This window comes from Giraffa tippelskirchi, chromosome 2, assembly GCF_054371585.1.
Source record: "Giraffa tippelskirchi isolate mGirTip1 chromosome 2, T2T-mGirTip1v1.2.pri, whole genome shotgun sequence".
Lineage (NCBI taxonomy): Eukaryota > Metazoa > Chordata > Mammalia > Artiodactyla > Giraffidae > Giraffa > Giraffa tippelskirchi.
Window position 1 is genome coordinate 116865319 of NC_137276.1, and position 19465 is coordinate 116884783.

Genomic DNA, 19465 nt, shown 5'->3' on the forward strand with positions numbered 1-19465 from the left:
GCACTGTGATGGGGCCCTTGGCCTACATGTCTAAGAACTAGCCACACCTTACCAGTAGTCACTACTTGATCCCTGCAGTGTGGTCCACCCTTGGGAGGAAGAGCTTAAAAAGGGGCCCAGGCAGAAAGCAGGTTCATTGCTCTCTGGGAAGGCTCTTCTGGTCTCAGCTGCCTTCCTCAGCTCTGCGTGGGCATGTATGAATACCTTTGGCCCCATAGATATTTTCTTCTGGGAGTAAGGAGAATAAGGGCAGAGCCCTTTAATGCCTGGATCCATGAAAGGTGTGGAAAGTACTACTATGAGAGGGTACAGATTCAAGTTTCTGATAAGTCTTTTTGAGTTATGCCTCCCAAAGTGATAGCATCTGGAGAAACAGGGAGTAAATAGTTAGTTGCTAGTAGAGTAGGGCGTGGGATTCTGTAACCAGATAGATACCAGATGCAGCTCTAGGTTTTAGCAAGGAAGATTAGCAAGGTGCTCTGGGCTGCCCTGGTGGCTCAGATGGTAAAGAATCTGCCTGCAATCCAGGAAACCCAGGTTCGATCCTTGGGTCAGGAAGATCCCCTGGAGGAGGCCATGGAAACCCATTCCAGTATTCTTGCTTGGAGAATCCAATGGACAGAGGAGCCTGGTGGGCTATAGTCCATGGGGTCACAAAGAGTCAGACACAACTAAGCAACAAAGTACTGAACATGCGTGGCTTACACACAGACATTTATTGTGGTTAGAGGTTCAAGCTCAAGATGATGGTGGAGAAGAGGTTGGTTGCTTCTGAAGCTTTGAGGGTAGAATCTGTTCCAAGTCTCTCCTCAGCTTATAGAAGACCGTCTTCTCCCAGCGTCTTTTTACACTGTCTTCCATCCATGTGTGTTTCTGAGTAAAAATTTCTCCACCAGTTAAATAGGAGTGGGGCCCACCCTAGCAGCCTCATCTTAACTAATTACATTTGCAGTGACCTTATCACCAAGTAAAGTGACATGCTGAGAATGGGGGGTTAGGACTTTAATATATGAATTTTAGGGGGACACAATTCAACCCCCACATGTTCTATGAAAAGGATCCATCCAAAAGAGATAAGTCAAAGAGAGCAGGACTTCTAGGAGTTGAGATTTAGAAGGAGGAGAGGAGATCTTCCTGAGTGGACACCATGTCTTTAACCTCTTCTTTCTCTCATATAAATCTCCACCCACAGCAGGCTGGTGAGGAGTAGTGTGTGCGTGCTAAGTCCACCAAGCTCCCCTGTTCATGGGATTGTCCAGGCAAGAATACTGGAGTGGGTGGCCTTATCTTCCTGCAGGGGATCTTCTGGCCCAGGGATTGCACCCTTATCCCCTGCATCTCCTACATTGCAGGTGGATTCTTTACCTCTGCACCACTGGGGGTCCCTATCCTTGAAACAATGAAAGGAAAGCTCCAGTGTCCTGCAGGAGTGCCCCAACCTCAAATGCCAGTGATGAGGAAGGGTAGCATGGGAAAGAACTGGATGTGGGTGGAACTCTTAGTAGAACTCCTGTTCTTTAAGAGACTATATTGAATGAATATATTGAATGAATTAGATCTTTCTGACCTTCCTGCCTGAGCCAGAGTTCACTGATTTCATTACTATCCTGCACTATTTCTTAAATCAGTATTGCATTCGTGTGTGCCTACATGCATGCTAAGTTGCTTCAGTCATGTCCAACTCTTTGTGACCCCATGGACTGTAGCCCTTCAGGCTCCTCCATCCATGGGATTTTCCAGGCAAGAATACTGGAAAGGGTTGCCAAGGGCCTCCTCCAGGGGATCTTCCCAACCCAGGGATTGAGCCCACGTCTTATGTCTCCTGCATTGGCAGGCAAATTCTATACCACTAGTGCCACCTGGGAAACCCACCCTTAATCCCCACTTGCGCTGGGGCAGTGGGGGGCAGTGGAACAGAGAGGGAGCCTCTCACCATCCTGTGGTTTGAGGGCATGTCTGATAGAGATGAGGATGTTCCCACAATGTCCCACCTGGTCCTTAGAAAGAAGACAAGAGGATGCTCATTCACTCACTACCCACTATACTCCAGGTATTTCTACATGGAAGAGCCTTGCCCTTGTGGAGCTTTCCTACTAGTATGAGAAGAAAGCAGATATAAACAATAAATAGAAATAAACAGTAAGCACAATTAATAAGTAAATCACATAGTAGGTTAGGAGGTAGTGAAGACTATGGGGGAAGACAAAGGACAAGATGTTAGGTGTGCAGGTTTATAGGCAGTAATCAGTTTGGGCTACCTGGGGGGCAGAGTGCTTAGACTAGAGTAAGGACTGGAAGGTAGGAGGGACTGATCTGGTGTGTGTCTTGGAAGGAGAGCATCCATCCAGAGGGGTCTGCATCAGTGGATTTGAGGAGCATCAGGAGGCCTCTGTGGCCATGCAGAGAAAGTGAAGGAGGTTGTTGTAGGAGAGAAGGTCAGAGAGGTTATGGGAGAAGGCCATGCTGATCCTCGTGGATGGGCTTTAACTGAGTGCATTAGAGAATGGGTTTATGGGTTTCACTGCAGTGCCTGAGAAGGCTCACTCTGGATATGGGATTAAGAATAGACAGTAGGGGGTGAGGACAAAAGCAAGGGGCCAGTTCAGAGCCCACTGCAGCATTTTAGGGAAGGAAGTCCCTGGTATGGGTCAGTGGTCGCAGCATACTTGGTCCTCTGGCTGGACTCTTCCTTCAAACTGCATCTCATCCTGAGTCACTGAACCCGAATTGCCTGGCTGATATTCTTCCCTAAAAATGTCCTATTCTGGCCCTTGACCATGTCTTGGCTTGTACTGTTTAAATTAGTTCCTGTGAAAAAGTGAAAGTGTGAGTCGCTCAGTCATGTCTGACTCTTCGTGCCTCCAAGGACTGTAGCCCGCCAGGCATCTCTTCCATGGAATTCTCAAGGCACAAATACTGGAGTGGGAAGCTATTCCCTTCTCATGGGATTTAAGGGAGCCCCTTTTCACTCCTAAGCTGAAGCTAAGGCATTTGTGTGCTTTTATACTAACCCAAAGGCTTCCTTGGTGGCTCAGATAGTAAAGAATCTGCCTGCAATGCAGGAGACCCAGGTTCAATCCCTGGGTTGGGAAGACCCTGGAGGAGGAAATGGCAACTCACTTCAGTATTCTTGCCTGGAGAATCCCATGGACAGAGGAGCCTGGCAGGCTACAGTCCATGGGGTCACAAAGGGTCGGACACGACTGTGCAACTACCATTTCCAAATCAAAGGCCCCATAATCAGTTTTTAAAAACTCAAAGACATTGTCACATACAATTTTCTTATAGCCACCTGTCCTTACAGCTTACACTACAAGGCAAGAATGTTTACAATATATTGTTGGAGAGGTTTTCTGTTTCCCACTTGGGTGAGTTGAAAATGAAATCATCTATTAGTCTGAAGCAAACAGAACGGCCATCGTGACTCTTGTCTGGTGGCTCCCACATGGAGTATACTTTTTTCCTTGGACCTTGGAGCAAGCCGGAATCAAGATTGCCGGGAGGTATATCAATAACCTCAGATATGCAGATGATACCACCCTTATGGCAGAAAGCGAAGAAGAACTAAAGAGCCCCTTGATGAAAGTGAAAGAGGAGAGTGAAAAAGTTGGCTTAAAACTCAACATTCAGAAAACTAAGATCTTGGCATCCGGTGCCATCACATCATGGGAAATAGATGGGGAAACAATGGAAACAGAGAGACTTTATTTTCTCGGGCTCCAAAATCACTGCAGGTGGTGACTGCAGCCATGAAATTAAAAGATGCTTGCTCCTTGGAAGAAAAGCTATGACTAACCTAGACAACATTAAAAAGCAGAGACATTATTTTCCCAATAAAGGTCCATCTAGTCAAAGCTATGGTTTTTCCTGTAGTCATGTATGGGTGTGAGAGCTGAACTCTAAAGAAAGCTGAACGCTGAAGAATTGATGCTTTTGAATTGTGGTGTTGGAGAAGACTCTTGAGAGTCCCTTGGACTGCAAGGAGATCCAACCAGTCCATCCTAAAGGAAATCAGTCCTGAGTATTCATTGGAAGGACTGATGGTGAAGCTGAAACTCCAATATTTTGGCCACTGATGTGAAGAACTGACTCATTGGAAAAGACCCTGATGCTGGGAAAGATTGAAGGCGGGAGGAGAAAGGGACAGAGGATGAGATGGTTGGATGGCATCACTGACTTGATGGACTTGAGTTTGAGTAAGCTCCAGGAGTTGGTGATGGACAGGGAAGCCTGGCATGCTGCAGTCCATAGGGTCACAAAGAGTCGGACAGGATTGAGCGACTGAACTGAACTGAACTGGAGCACCAGTATGTAGGATCTTAATAACACATGTGATTAATCATACTGTTAAAAATGGAAATTTCACATATGTTAGTTTGCTAGAGGTGCCGTGACAAAGTCCCACAGACTGAGGGGCTTAAACACACTGCTAGAGGCTGGAAGTCCAAGATCAAGGTGTGGGCAGTGCTGATTCCTTCTAAGGCTCTGAGGCAAGAATCTTTGCCAAGCTCCTCTCCTTGGCTTGTGGATGGTTGTCTTCTCCCTGTGTTTCTATTTGTGGTCTTCCCTGTGTGTGTGTCTCTCTCTGTGTTCGAATTTCCCCTTTTCATAAGGATGCCAGGTATATTGAATTAGGGTCACCCTGGGACTTCGTTTTAACGTGATCACCTCTATAAAGACACTATCACCAAATAAGGTACCATTCTGAGGACACTAACAATAAATTCGGGTTGGGGGGATACACTCAACCCATAATAGACCCCTGTATACTCAATTTCCTTTCACCACCACCAGCCTCAAGCCCAGCTGCCCCTATTGTACTTTCTGTACAGCACATTCTTCTTAATAGTCTCAACTTTTCTGAGGCTTCATGTGTTAAGGGTGAATTTCAGTCAAATGATTAAAGTACCATTTGTGAGTAGAGGATAATGTCCATTTACAAATAATGACTTTGTGTTGTAAATTCAGGGCTTCCCTGGTGGCTCAGACAGTAAATAATCTGCCTGCAATGTAGGAGACCTGGGTTCAGTCACTGGGTCGGGAAGATCGCCTGGAAAAGGAAATGGCAACCCACTCTGGTATTCTTGACTGGGAAATTCTATGGATAGAGGAGCCTGGCGGGCTACAGTCCATGGGGTTGCAAAGAGTCAGATGTGACTGAGTGACTAACACACACACATTGTAAACTCAACACCATTCTAAAATAGAATTCTAAAAACCAGTGTGTACAGTCACAGTATATCTCACATAATTGCACATCTTCTGGAAGAGGTAGCATAGTTTAGTGGTTAGAATAACAGACAGCTAATCTGTCTGGTTTAGACTGCTAAATTTAGACAGCTAAATTCTCCCATTTACCAGCTAGCTGACCCTGGGAAAATTACTGGAATCTCTCCTGGAGTTTTCTTGTCTGAAGATATAAATAGTATGGTACCTACTTCATAGAGTTATGTGAATTTAAAAGGCTAATCCATGTAAGGAATACAAGGGAGAGTGCCTGGTACACAGTAAGTGCTCAATAAATGTTTGACACTATTATTCCTAGGGTGGCTGCTTTTCAGAAAGACACTCATTTGAGTAAATTAGGTCTGGTATGTTTGTTAAAACATTATGTGCTAATTTATGGAGACAATGTGTGTTTCCAGGGTGCAGCATAATTTGATCTGAGAGAGCAGTTTTATTTGTCATTAATCATACGCAGGCTTCACTGAAGTACTTGTAACTCTTATTTATAAACATTTAATTCATCTAATTTGGTGATTTTCAACTTGTATTCCTGCTCCTGGAATCATGATGTGGGGACTGCTGGAAGATCTCCTGGAGGAGGAAATGGCTACCCACTCCAGTATTCTTGCCTGGAAAATCCCATGGACACAGAAGCCTGGTGGGCTACAGTCCATGGGGTTGCAGAGCTCGACACGACTGAGTGAATGATACACATGGGTGATGGTGGTAATATTCAGTGTGCGGGGTCTGTGTGACCTCATTTGTACCCCAGGCCAGATATCCCACCTCAATCAGAATAGATCCCCTATTATCTATTGTATATATTCCTATTTTGAGTAAAATTTCATTTGAAAGCGCTCTACTACTAAAAATAGCTTGAAAATTACTTGCGTGGGGTATAGATGATTTATATTCTTCTGCCCCCCATTGCTTCCATTCTGTGTGTACCCCAGGGATGCAACTAATGCTAATATTAGCCTGGGAAAAACATAATTAGGAAGGTAAATCTACTGCAAAAAGTAATATAGCATAAATTAAATAAATTAAATATAAATCAAATCAAATATAAAACAATGCATTCAATTATCTGCCTCGCTGCCTCCCTGCTTTAACATCAATATTTGAGAGGAGACTGATCTTCTTTCTGGGACAGGGCCAAGACTGAGCCAAGACCAATGAACGTGTCAAACCCTGGAAGGAGGGTGCTTGACCCGTTGGGCATGAGCTAAAGGCACTGCCATTTTGGTCAGCTAAATTCTGTCTTAATTGTTGATGCATGAACTAGTCTTTGTATGTGGCTGGGAAAACCTATTTATAAGATACTATTATTATTACTTTTAATTAATTTATTTTAAAAATTGAAGCATAGCTGATTTATTATACAATGTGTTAGTTTCAGGTATACAGCAAAGTGACTCAGTTATATATATATATATGTATATATATATATGTGACTTCCCAAGTGGTGCTAATGGTAAAGAACCCTCTTGCAAACACAGAAGATGTAAGAAATGCGGGTTTGATCCTGGGTTGGGAAGATCCCCTGGAGGAGGGCACGGCAACCGAATCCAGTATTCTTGCCTGGAGAAGCCCGGGGACAGAGGAACCTGGTGGGCTACAGTCCACGGTGTCACAAAGAATCAGACACAACTGAGTGACTTGCATACACATGCATGCATATATGTATATTCCTTTTCAAATTCTTTTCCCGTATATTGAGATATTGAGTCTAGTTCACTGTGCTATACAGTAGGTCCTTGTTTATCTATTTTATATATACTAGTGTGTATATATTAATCCCAAATTCATAATTGACCCTTCCTCCCCAACTTTCTCTGTTGGTTATCATGGCTATGTGTGCTCAGTCATGTCCCACTCTGTGGCTCCTTTGTACTTTTTCTCCCATAGATAACAGTGATAACAGTGATAGAAATAAAGTCTGAGAGTTAGTTTTCATTCATTTATTTGATCATTCTGTAGATATTGACTGAGTCCTCACCTATAAGCTCCAGGAATTATCTTGAACAGCAAGGATACAGGAATGGACACAGGAGGATGCAGGCAGTTGCTCCAGTTGTGGAACTCTTATTCCAAAGAGGGGAGAAAGAAATTACATGAGTAAATAAATATGTCAAGATGCATAGTGCTAAGGAGAAAAAAAGAAGCAGGGAAAAGCCTAAAGAGCAGAGAATTCTATTTTAGATACTTTAAATATATGTATCTTCTCTCTGCTGCACCTCCCTGCTAAACCCAGAAGATGCTTGGAACATATTGATTGAATTACTAACCCAAATAGATTATATTGGATCACCTGCCTGTGAGACTACCCTGGATAGACCATCCTTCTTGGAAGGTACTTGTAGGAATGTAATTTGATATTTGCTGCCAGAAACACATCTGAGTTGTTCTCTGTGTCAGTAGATGTGCATTATGGGAATGAAAACAGATTTTAATACCAGCCTAGGTAGAGCGTAATTAGGGAGGGAAAACTCAGCTTCCTAGAAACATATTAATTCCAGTCAAACGGAACCAATTTGGCATTTTCTTTCCTACTGTTCTTCAGCCGTCCGGCTGATGGAAGCTTCACTGTTTTGCCGTCTTGTGACATGTGGTAGGACTGAACTTTTACCAAGACTAATGTCCTCTTTTCAATTCTTCTAGCCTCCAGGAAAGGATAAAGTCCCTCAGCTTGTCACTCAAAGAAATCACTGCTAAGGTAAGTACCTTCCTATGCCCACTTTCTAAAGAAGTTGCTGAAGTTTTCTTTTGATGTAATTTCATGTCACAGATCACCTAGGCTCTGGACAAAATATAGACTTGGCAAAACCATTCTACAGGCTGAGTGAGGCCAGCCAAACGAGCCAGGGCCAAGGACTGCTCTTCCGGGGGACGTTCTGGCTGTGGTCCCCAAGCACTGATGGGCTTGGCCTTCGGGGAAGGAAACATGATGACTGCTGTGCAGAATCAAATGCCTTTGCTTAAAAAGGCTCCTAGGATGGGTGTAATCTGAGAAGTTGATTACATTCCCTTTCAGAAGGGATGGGTTCAGGTTTTTCACAAACAGATGGAAATGGTACACTAGGTGCTTGTTTTTTTTGTTTTTAAAGTTAATTTGACTTCGAAATCATTTTGCCTATCTTACCTGCTGTTTATACTTCATATCAGGACCTTGGTTTGCATAGAGATAGAGGAACCAATGTTATTCCCTGGGAGCACATAGTCAATTCACTTAAATAGTCAGTGTGCGGTCAGTGAGGATAACCACAGTTTACGAAACAAAACCTCCTCCACAGAGATACTTACTCCCCACCCAGTTATTGACAAACTCTGAAGCAGGATCAATTACCCTGTGAATTATTATTAGAGGGGAGGCAGGCAGAGAACTAGGTCTGAATCATTAATGATTTGTGTTGGGTCTGGGAACCAGGGTGATTATAAGATGGTTGAAATACATAAAGGACAAGATTCTGAGCAGGGAGCAAAGCAGCCAAGAGTCCACCGGTCTGGAGGGAAGATCTTGTTCTCCATCCCCAGTGGGGAGAGCAGGAAGACCTGTGGGGGTATTGTAGACCCCCAGCAGAGCCAAGATGGTGGACGTCTTCTTGGCAAAAAATGTCCACAGTGGCTCTGGTCCTTTTCCTGGTTTTTGTGTCTAGTTCACTTTTGAAAAAAACTTTATATGATTTTGCTAAAAGCTACACAGCAGCAGTTTGATGAGCAGTTCTGCCCCGCATCGAAAGAGAGCTTCCTGTGAGGACTGAGCCTTGGACCCCAGAATGCTTGAAGCCCACTTGCCCTGCCTTCCCAAAGAACCACCCCAGAACGCTCACCCAGAGCAGAAGGGCAGGATGAGACTCAGGCGGCCGTCTGGGGACCTGAATCCATGTGCAGAACTTGGGAAAGGGCTTTATTTCAGGCTCCCAGGCTGAGCGTGGCTGACACCTTGTCCCCTGCCCAACTGGGTCAAGGACACTGGCTTGGTTTACCAGTTTTGTTATAGGAAGCAAGAGCGGATGCTGGACAGCACACCTGGATCTCTGCCTTATCAGTGACGGTGACGTCCCCATGGACATTCCTGTCCCATCCACTTCTGTGACCTTCAGTGGAGCCGCTGGGGAGGGGAGGTGGGGCCACAGTTTCCTGGAAGGGGAGGTGGTAGAAGTACCTCTCGTACTTCCTACTATAAATTGTGCCATTTATAAGTACGTCCTAATTTCTCTGTAGAAGTAAAACATGAAAGAGTTTGGGTTTATTGAGCATCAGATAAACACACATACTGTGTGTGTAACACAAATGAGTCTGGATCCCAACAAGGAGGATGTAGGTGTGCATAATCTGTAACACAGATGGTATTTGTATGTGTGTGTTTTCTATGACACTTTTGTATCATGTACACACACACATACACATGTGCACACAACACTGGAATTTGTTGATCGTCTCCAGCTGCTATAATATGCCCAAATGCCAAAAGTCTTTCGCTTTGTTTGTATCTTTTCTCTAAAACATATACAAAAAAAAATTACAATTCCCTTGCTTTTCCGTAAAATTAACGAAGGCATGCCTACGATTTTAAAATGTAAATGGAAAAGCTCCATTTGATAATGAGTTCCTTAGGGTCTAATTTTATTTGGAAATAAAAAAGGGGATGCAGATTTTCTGGGGCACGCATGCCTGCAGGCATGTGTGTTTGTGTATATAGGTGGGTGTGTACATGTGCACATACATGAATGTGTGTGTGTATGAGGGCCATATATTAGTCTATAGAGAATTAAAACTGCTCAGTCGCACACAACAAATTTCTCTCTACTCTGAACTTGATTGACTGGTGACCTTGAAGTAAAAGTCACAGCTTGGCCCAGTTTTCTTTCTTCAGTGTATTAGACACAAAAATCTGATATTCTTTCAACTCCTTCCTCAAAGAGAGCTGGCACCTGCCTTCCACTCATTACATTTTTTGACTCTTATGGGTTACCCAAACCAAAGGTAATTAGGGGATAAATGAGATGGAAGAAAGTGTTGGAAATAAATGGGGTATCCGGAGGTTGGTAGATATTAGATTACATTCAGCAGTACCGGAAAGAATGTACATTGCAATTTAATAAGAAGATTTAGAGGTTGTTTCATATTAATAGTGACAGCTCGCTCAATAAAAGAGAAACTGACCCAATTATGGTTAAGAGAGACTGTGAGCTGAAATCAGAAATACTGGACGTACCCGGATGAGGTGCAACAATCATGACTGGGGTAATGGAGTTGACAGAAATGTCCAGGGACCTCCAGGGACATGCTTTTGACCAAGAGGAGGGAGTGTTCCTGTCATCAGCATTGAGCCCATGAGACAGTGCTTGGCGGATGTCAGAGCTACTTCCTTTAACTTCTGGTCCTGACATTGTGATGAATCTCAGGGCCGTCAAGAGGGTGTCTCCAAATTGATGGCTTTGGACAGTGGTTGCTCAGCTCTGCTGGTGCAAGCTTTGGGGTAGAAGCCTTTACACTGTCCCTTCATCCAGAGATTTTTATAAAGAGATTTATAAAAAGAGTTTTATAAAGAGATTTGGGAGATTACAGCTGCTTAATGGAAAGGAATATGCTGAAGGCCATGAGGGCAAGGGTGTAGTATTTTAAACGGGGTGGGCGAGGTCTGTGTTGATTTTAGAAAGAATCTCTGTTGAAGTCTGAGGTCAGCAAAGCACTTCAAGGTGATAATATCTAGCATGAGCTGGAAACTTCTGGAGAGATTAGATTTTGTATTTTCTCTGGGCTCTGTGAATCCACCGGTGTTTTTATTTCATGAATGGAACATTAGGTTTTTGGCAACAAAAGAGGGGTGCTTCTAAGTAACATCCTTTGTGGATCCCCCAGATGTCTTCACATATGTATTCATTGTTAGTCATCTGTGCTCTCTGCTTTCCTTGAGCTGGAGGTTTTTTTAGGTAGTTCCGTTAGTCTCAGTATAGATAGCAATTGAATACAAGGTTTTTGCTTTAAATAAAAGAAACAAAATGTCATATTTTAGCTTCAAACAAATACAAAATAGCCTAAGACATCTGGAAAAACAAACTGAGATTTAAGATTTTTGCTATTTTTTAAAGATCAAGAAAGATGTAGGAAGTGAAATGCTAAAACCTGCAAACTTTCCTGAGATCTACTTGTCTATTTTTCAAATCTGGCTTCCCAGCAAGTATTTGTCCTCAAGGTTTATGAGACAGCCTCCACTAGGAACTCTCTGCCCTTGAGCGCAACGTCTGTGCACCGTTATTTCCTGCCTACTATATGCCAGACACAGAGTGAAATCCCTGCTCCCATAGCACGTGTCCTCTGCAGAGAGATAAGAGAAAAATAAAGGAAGAATGACAGAGTGTCAGCTGGAGAGGGCGTTATGGACAGACAACCTGCAGGGACAGGTAGAAGGGGACGAAGGACTGAGGGGTTGTTATATTTTGTGGGTGATCCACACAGCCCTTCTTCCCAAGGCAGAACCTGTGGGCTGTGCCACCAGGAACAAGCTGAGCCACAGGGAGGAGGATGTCAGCATGCAGAGGCCCTGGGGAGGGAGCAGGTAGAGGGCTTGACTTATTCACCTGTGGTTGTGTCCAGTTGTGCAAGCTCATCTCAGTTTCTTCCCTCCCTTCCTCCTCCCTCTCTTCTCCCTCCTCCCTCTCTCCTCCCTCCCTCCCTCTCTCCTCCCTCCCTCCCTCTCTCCTCTCTCTCACCTCCCTCCCTCCTTCCTCTCTCCTCCCTCCTTCCTCCCTCCCTCTCTCTCCCTCTCCCTCCCTCCTCTCTCCTCCCACCCTCCTCTCTCTCCTCTCTCCTCCCTCCCTCCTCTCTCTCTTCCCTCCCTCCCTCCTCCCTACCTCCTCTCTCCCTCCCTCCTTCCTCCCTCCTCCCTCCTCTCTCTCCTCCCTCATCCCTCCTCCCTCCTCTCTCTCCTCCCTTCTCCCTCTCTCCTCCCTCCCTCCTCCCTCCTCTCTCCTTCTCTCTCTCCTCCCTCCGTCTCTCTCTCCTCCCTCCTACCTCTCTCCTCCCTTCCTCCTCTCTCCCTCCTCTCTCCCTCTTCCTTCCTCTCTCCTCCCTCCCTCCCTCCTCCCTCTTCTCTCTCCTCCCTCCTCCCTCCTCTCTCCTTCTCTCTCTCCTCCCTCCTCCCTCTCTCCTCCCTTCCTCCTCTCTCCCTCTTCCTTCCTCTCTCCCTCCTCCCTCCCTCTTCCCTCCCTCCTGTCTCTCTCCTCCCTCCCTCCTCTCTCCCTCATCCTTCCCTCTCTCCCTCTCTCCTTCCTTCCATCCTTCCTTCCTTTATGCATTGCTTGTTTTTTAAGAACTCTCCTGCGGTTATTCTGTATCACCCCTTTACTACTTATAAACCCAGGAATCTGGCTGGTGCTCTGTCGCCCTCTAATCTTTACCTGAATAAATGATGATTCATGACTGTCTCTCTCCTTCTAGGTGTGTATGAGTGAAAGACTCTGCAGTGCCCTGAGAAAGAAGGTTAACGATATTGAAACCCAACTGCCAGCATTGTTTGAGGCCAAAATGCTTGCCATCTCAGGTACCTGGGGACAGAGGGGACATGGAGACAGTTGGAGTGAATGTTGACAACTACCACACACATGTCTTGTCCTGGATTAACCTGTACCTCAATGTTCTGTAGCATTCTACCTGTAACTTGACAACTCAAAGCCTTTCTGGGGAGTTTCACTAAAACTTATGGAATAGTTGGACAGCGTGGCTTCTTTATAAGGGATGGGTTGTTATTTTTAGTTGCTAAATCGGGTCAAATTCTTGTGACCCCATAGACTGTAGGTTGCCAGGCTCCTCTGTACATTGGATTTTCCAGGCAAGAATACTGGAGTGGGTTACCATTTCTTTCTCCAGAAGATCTTCCTGACCCAGGGATTGACCCTGCATCTCCTGCATTGCAGGCAGAGTTTTTACGACTGAGCCACCAGGGTAGTCCTATAAGAGATGGGTAAGACTCTTAAAAATGCATAAGCACACATTATATAAAATAGCTATTTGTGTAGTTTGCATTTCCAGTTTCTGTTTAAGAGTTTAGAGACTAGATGTACTCTGGATGCCATGTAATTCTAGTCAGGGTTTCTACAGATTTATGTATCTGGAGATGCTCAGTGAGGGGACTTCCTATGGGGGAAAGAGTGGTAACAGGAGACAAACTGTTGTACTCAGAGTAACAACCTAGTCATAGATAATAGATTTTTGGAGGATTTTCAGTGGATCATTATTCTCCCTTAATTTGGTAGTTATAAAGGGATATACTTTTCCGTTAATTAGTAGGCTGAAAACACAAGCCTCTGAAAATAGGATCTTACTCTATCATTTGAATAGTACTTAAAAAAAGATGTATTTATTTATTGGGTGTGGTGGGTCTTTGTTGCTGTACCTGGGCTTTCTCTAGTTGTGCTGTGCAGGTTTCTCTTGTGGCGGCTTCTTATTGTGGATCATGGGCTCAGTAGTTGTGGCCCACAGGCTTAGTTGCCCCGAGGCATGTGGAATCTTCCCGGACAAGCGATCAAACCGGTGTCCCCTGCATTCTTAACCACTAGACCAGCAGGGAAGCCCCTGCTGGTCAGTGCTTTTGAACATTCCTCTGCGTTTGTTATTTTATTTTCACATCATCTCTATCAGGTAGGAGGGAGAAACACTGTGATCCCGAGGAACAGAGGGAGAGATTGAGGCCCTGGAATGTGTCCTGTGGTTAAGTTCACTCCATTAACTGAGTGGTGCTAGATCAGGGCAGTGTCCAGGTGTGATGTATGGATTTTTAACCCAGTTATGTAATGACAGACTGTTTTATAAGTTGAATGAATCCATAGCTCATCAGCTCCAGAAGAATCATAAAAATTTAATGAAAAGGTATAATAATTACATGTATGGGTTTTAAATGGCATTTTAAGAAGGAATACAATAATTGGCAGCTTCTGCTCTTCAGATCATTAAACAACTAATGTTGGCGGCTAATGAGCAATTTGGTGCCTGGCACAGTCACGCGTGTTATTTACAACCCGTAGAACACGAGAACGCACATGTGGGGCTCGGCTCTTAACAGCTTCACATTCCATTTCCTTCGAATTATAGCCCCATTTGCTAAGAGGAAAAAAGATTGCATACAATCTTGCTTCTGAGTTAGGGTTTTTGCCTTTCTTAATCAATGTATCTTTCTCAGGAATACAGGTAGATGTGTCTCTATTAAGCCCAAGGGAGGAGATGCATCATTTGGGCAGCAGAGAAACATTCCCTCAAATGTGAATTATCTCCTGTTTAGGATCCAGGGAATATTCTTAATATGGTATCTTGCATAGAAGGCCTGAGTTTTCTGTGTAGCTTTTAGATCAGCTGAGAAATTGGTGAGACTTGATTGGATGAGGGATTCCCCGAGTTAACTGGGGTGGGAACACACTCCCCACATCCTGTTTCCCGGACACTTTTGAGACTCTTGGTGAACAGCCCTTTCAGTCCATGGACTTCCCTGTGGGTTGGGTTGGTGAACGATGGTCATCATTAAGTTCTGTGTTGATATTGGTTTAGTCACTAAGTCCCACTCTTTGCAACCCTATGGACTTAGGCTACCATGCTCCTCTGTCCATGGGATTTTCCCGGCAAGAATACTGGCGTGGATTGCCATTTCCTCTGGGGATCTTCCTGACCCAGAGATCAAACCCATGTCTCTTGTATCTCCTGTGTTGGTGGGCAGATTCTTTACCACTGAGCCACCAGGGAAGCCCCTTAACTTCTATACATAATGCAATTTCCATTTCCCTTTGAGCTATGCTCCAAGCAGGGAGGGTCGAGGAGGGAAGAGGTACTCTCCTTAGGATGCTGGCAGGCCTGTTTTTATATCATCAGAATAGCAAACCTTCACTCTGTTAGACAAAAGCACAAACCTCTCCAAGAGAGGCCTTTCTCTATTTTAGGATCTCTGTGAGGATGCTGGGACAATGCTCAGAGGTTCTTAGAAGCCCTACTGAACGAGAGGACCTTATGGGATACGCTTAGGTTCTTAGAGGGCCTTCTGTCTGTCTGAAAGCTTCTAGATCTCCCATCCTGGTTTTGATCAATGGACTGAGGATTTCTCTTGATTTAAGAATCATCTGCTCTCTGCAGAGAGAGGGAATAATAAAAGTACATTGGTTAGATACCATGCGTCTAAATGGCAGCCTGAAATCCTTCTTGTTTTATGTGCGTGTGTGCTTGCTCAGTCGCTCAGTTGTGTCCCACTCTTTGCAATCCCAGGACTGTAGCCCACCAGGCTCCTCTGTCCATGGGATTTCCTAGGCAAGAATACCAGAGTGGGTTGCCATTTCCTTCTTCAAGGGATCTTCCTGACCCAGGGATTGAACCCGCGTCTCCTGTATTGGCAGGCGGATCCTTTACCACTGTGTGATTTGGAGGGAAATAGGAACATTCTTAGAAATAAAATTAGATAGATTTTCTAGATAAATACAAAATGTTTGCTTCTCTCTAAAAAGTTCATGGTTTTGATCAATGGACAGGGGATCTGATAGACTCAGTAAAGATTTTTCAAAGATGATGTTTATCCAAGGTGGAAATAGAGACCTACCAAGTGAGAAGAAGGAAAGGGTATTGTTGAAACATTAATAGCAAGGGAGTCAACCACCATTGCTTATGTTGTGGCAGAAACTCCAAGGCAGACAGAGGAGTAGGAAAGCTTTGCAGTGGGAAAAAAAGGAGGTTCCAGTAATGACTGGAAGCTGTTGGCCTTGGGGAAGCTAAAGGTGAGGTAACTAGAGCACCCAGTGTGATTGGTTAGGGGAGCGTATCTGGCTTTCTCTGATTGGTCTTAAGCTGGAAGCAGGGACAAAAGTTAGAGAAGCTGTTATTAATCAAGTCCTGGCTATTTAGGGCCAGTTGTTATAGAAGCTGTTGTTTAGCTTCATGAACTGTGGTTAGAGAAAGCATCTGACTTCCTACAAGTCTGACTTACAGCTGGCTGGTCTCCTATGCTGGTCACTGTTTGCTACAGGCTGGGATTCTGTTCTACATATGGTCTGGCCACTGTCTGTTTGTATACTTTATCTCTCTCCAGGCAGCTCATATTCTCAAGCTAGTTGAAGCAGTCTATGTTTTATATATTAATAAAATCCTGTGTTAGAGCATTCTGTTCCCCTCATTTTCTCTATGCAATGTGGCCATTTCCAAAATGTTTGATGTGCAGAACCAGTGATGGAACTCTGCTCACAGAAGATGCTCTTCAGTATCTCAGGAAATCATGGTGACTGGAAAAAAGAAACAAAACCAACAGAAAAGAGCAGATTCTAGCTGAAGGAGCTACCATGGATAGGGGGATGGGTGCAGTTGGCTGGTGCTTGATTGTGGCCTTGACATTGCTGAGGGTGGTGCCTAGAAAGCAGAGGGTGTAGACTTGAGCTTGGAATTCCGCAAAAGATCTGGTGTCATACCAGAGAAGAGATGCAGGATTCTATTAGTTAGGGGTTTATGTTCAACACTGGCTTTATTTCTTTTTCTCTAGTCAAGTATAGCTCGAATTTGGGTAGGTAGAAGAGGATGGGAAGACAGGGAACCCTGGCATGCTGCAGTCCATGGGGTCACAAAGAGTCAGACACAACTGAGCGACTGAACTGAACTGAACTGAAGAGGATAATTTTAGGAGAATCATCACAAATGGAAACACATATGGCCCAGCGAGTACCATGCGTGTGCACGTCCTTGTGGGCGGAAGTCATTATGAGGCCTGAGGACTGACCGAGTGAAATAGTCCCTCTGAGCACAGGATTCAACCCGTCTTCTTGTTGTTCCCTCCCTTTGTGAATGATTTGTGGCTGTGTGTTTACCAAGTCCCTTACTGAACTGTATTTGATAGAATGAGCACCTACCATGAGGTTGGAAGAACCAAGTTCAAGTTCAGTAATCCAATGTGACATCTTCAAATTCCAGAGCTTTGTGACATTGGGAGAGTCACTCTCTGGGTCTCTGTTTCTTCAACTAGAAACCAAAGACAATTATTACAAGAGCCCCTGCCTAGATTTTTGGGAAGACTGAAGGAGAATTTATCCATGAGCTCTATAATCTATGAGACTCAAGTAATGACCTCAGAAAGTGACTTGCAGATATCATGAAGCAGAGAAGAGTAAATATTTGAATTCAGAGACACTCAGGATGTAGTTAGAGAGAACAGAATGGATGACCTCAGTTTCAGCTTTGGCATACACCTACAAGTTTTTAGTCTTGTTATTTGTAGAATAAAATATTTTGACAGGTGCTTTAAAAAAACATACTTGAAGGCCCATGTGTGGTTCCCTTGCTGCAGAGCAGGTGGGCATGTGTGCAACTTGATGCCAAAGCAGATACACACCCCTAATATTCCGGGGCTTTCCCTGTGGCTCAGTGGTAAAAGAATCCACCTGCAGTGCAGGAGATGCAGGGAATCCAGGTTCGATACCTGGGTTGGGAAAATCCCTTGGAGGAGAACATGGCAACCCCTTCTGGTATCCTTGCCTGGAGAATCCCATGGACAGAAGAGCCTGGTGGGCTACAGTCCATGGGGTTGCAAAGAGTCATACACAGCTGAAGCGACTGAGCACACAGCACACAGATTCCCCTTGGCTTTAGGGAAGGCCCATCAGGGTGATGGAGACTGGGGTCACTGGGTCGCTGATGGAACTTCTTTCAAGGATCAACATTTCCGTTTTTCAATTTTCATCTAAAAACTCTGGCCAGTTTCAGTAATCAGGGAGGGCTGCCTCAAGTGAGATTCACTTCCTGGGCTTGGATCTGAGGTCAAAATGCTTATGAAATATTAACTGAGAGCACTGTCATGCTTTCTCATGGCATGGGTTTTGATATTGACTGTTTCTTTGGGAATTCACACTCATTCTGCGTATATAAAACTTCCACATCACTCTGCATTTTCCCAAGCCATACCCCTTCAGATCAAGGAAGGTTCCTAATTAGCTGGTCTCTAGAGCTGGTGATGAGTTGCAGGAGGGCCTGATGTTGTATTTTCAGGACACCTTCTGTACTGGCACTCACTCCATCTCTGTAGTCTCTTTCTGTTTGTTTTGAGAGGTCTTTTCTCTGAACTATTCTCGGGAGGAAGTTGCACACTTGGCACCTTCTGCCTGGAGTCTCTGGGGCCCAGTTGGTGCTTACTCCACATTTTATTAACTGTGTAGACTTGAGAATATGGCCCAGTGGATGAGAGTGAGGGTGAGGGTTAGGTCTGGGGTATTGGTGGGGGCTCCCTTAGCCAGGCTGAGAAGGGAACTTGAAGGCACTGCATGTGCTGGGACGCATTGTTCATCAGCAACTACACCTCTGAGGCAGGTCCTTTGGCTGCTTTGGGGCCCTTCATGGGGGCTTTCACCAGCAGCGGCCCTCACTGGTCATTTTTCATATAGAAGTCATGGATCCAGAAAAGTTTTTAATTGTGTTTCCATTTACAACTGAAAGCTTGTGGAGTCCAGCCTGCTCTCCTTATCAGGACTTTGTTTTTCCTAAGTGGTCTGAACCCACTGGCTTGACATTTGGGGCTTCCATCAACTTCTTGGCTGCTCTAGGTTCCACCTCAGTCATGCACCTCCCGCCAAAGATGAGGCTATATGCTTAACCAGGTTCCCATTTCTTCTTTGGAAACCTTACATTCTTTCCTGGAGAACCTGCCTCCATCTCCCTTTCTGGAATTATCTCCCTTCCATGAACCCTCTTAGTAAACATTTGCCTATTTTTTTTTTTAACCATACATCTTATCCCTCCTCCCCCTCCTTTTTTTGGATATGGACCACTTTTAAAGTCTTTATTGGATTTGTTACAATGTTGCTTCTTCTGTTTTTTTTTTTTTTAATGTTTTGGTTTTTCAGCCATGAGGCATGTGGGATCTTAACTCCCCATCAGGGATTGAACCCACACCGCCTGCATTGGAAGGCAAAGCTTCAACCACTGGACCACCAGGGAAGTCCCCATTTTACCCCCTTTATTCAAGATAATTTCCTGGAGAGCAGGGTCTGTGCCTTGTTCCTTTCTGTATATGCCCACACAGTGACAGACAATAAATAGTCTCAAAATACATTTATCCAGTCATGGAATCAGAAACTATGGATTTCAGTAACAGAAATGATATTTTTTGGGTATTCAGAATCCCTAACATGGAAAAATTTTTGTAACCTTTTCCATATTTATATAATATTGAAATCTGCCTATTAAATAATCAGAATGAAGAAATAAATAGTACAGTCTAATACTTAAC

The 19465-nt window shown here is 44.4% G+C and overlaps 1 protein-coding gene across 3 annotated transcripts in view; it reads left to right on the forward strand.

Annotated features, from left to right (window-relative positions):
* Positions 1-19465, forward strand: part of DISC1 (DISC1 scaffold protein) — a 406697-nt gene that overhangs the window by 177509 nt on the left and 209723 nt on the right. For all 3 annotated transcript variants that reach the window (XM_081570368.1, XM_081570366.1, XM_081570367.1), the window contains exons 7-8: positions 7888-7942; positions 12670-12772. In XM_081570368.1, coding sequence (XP_081426494.1) covers positions 7888-7942; positions 12670-12772 — 158 coding nt within the window. The remainder of the gene's footprint in view (positions 1-7887; positions 7943-12669; positions 12773-19465) is intronic.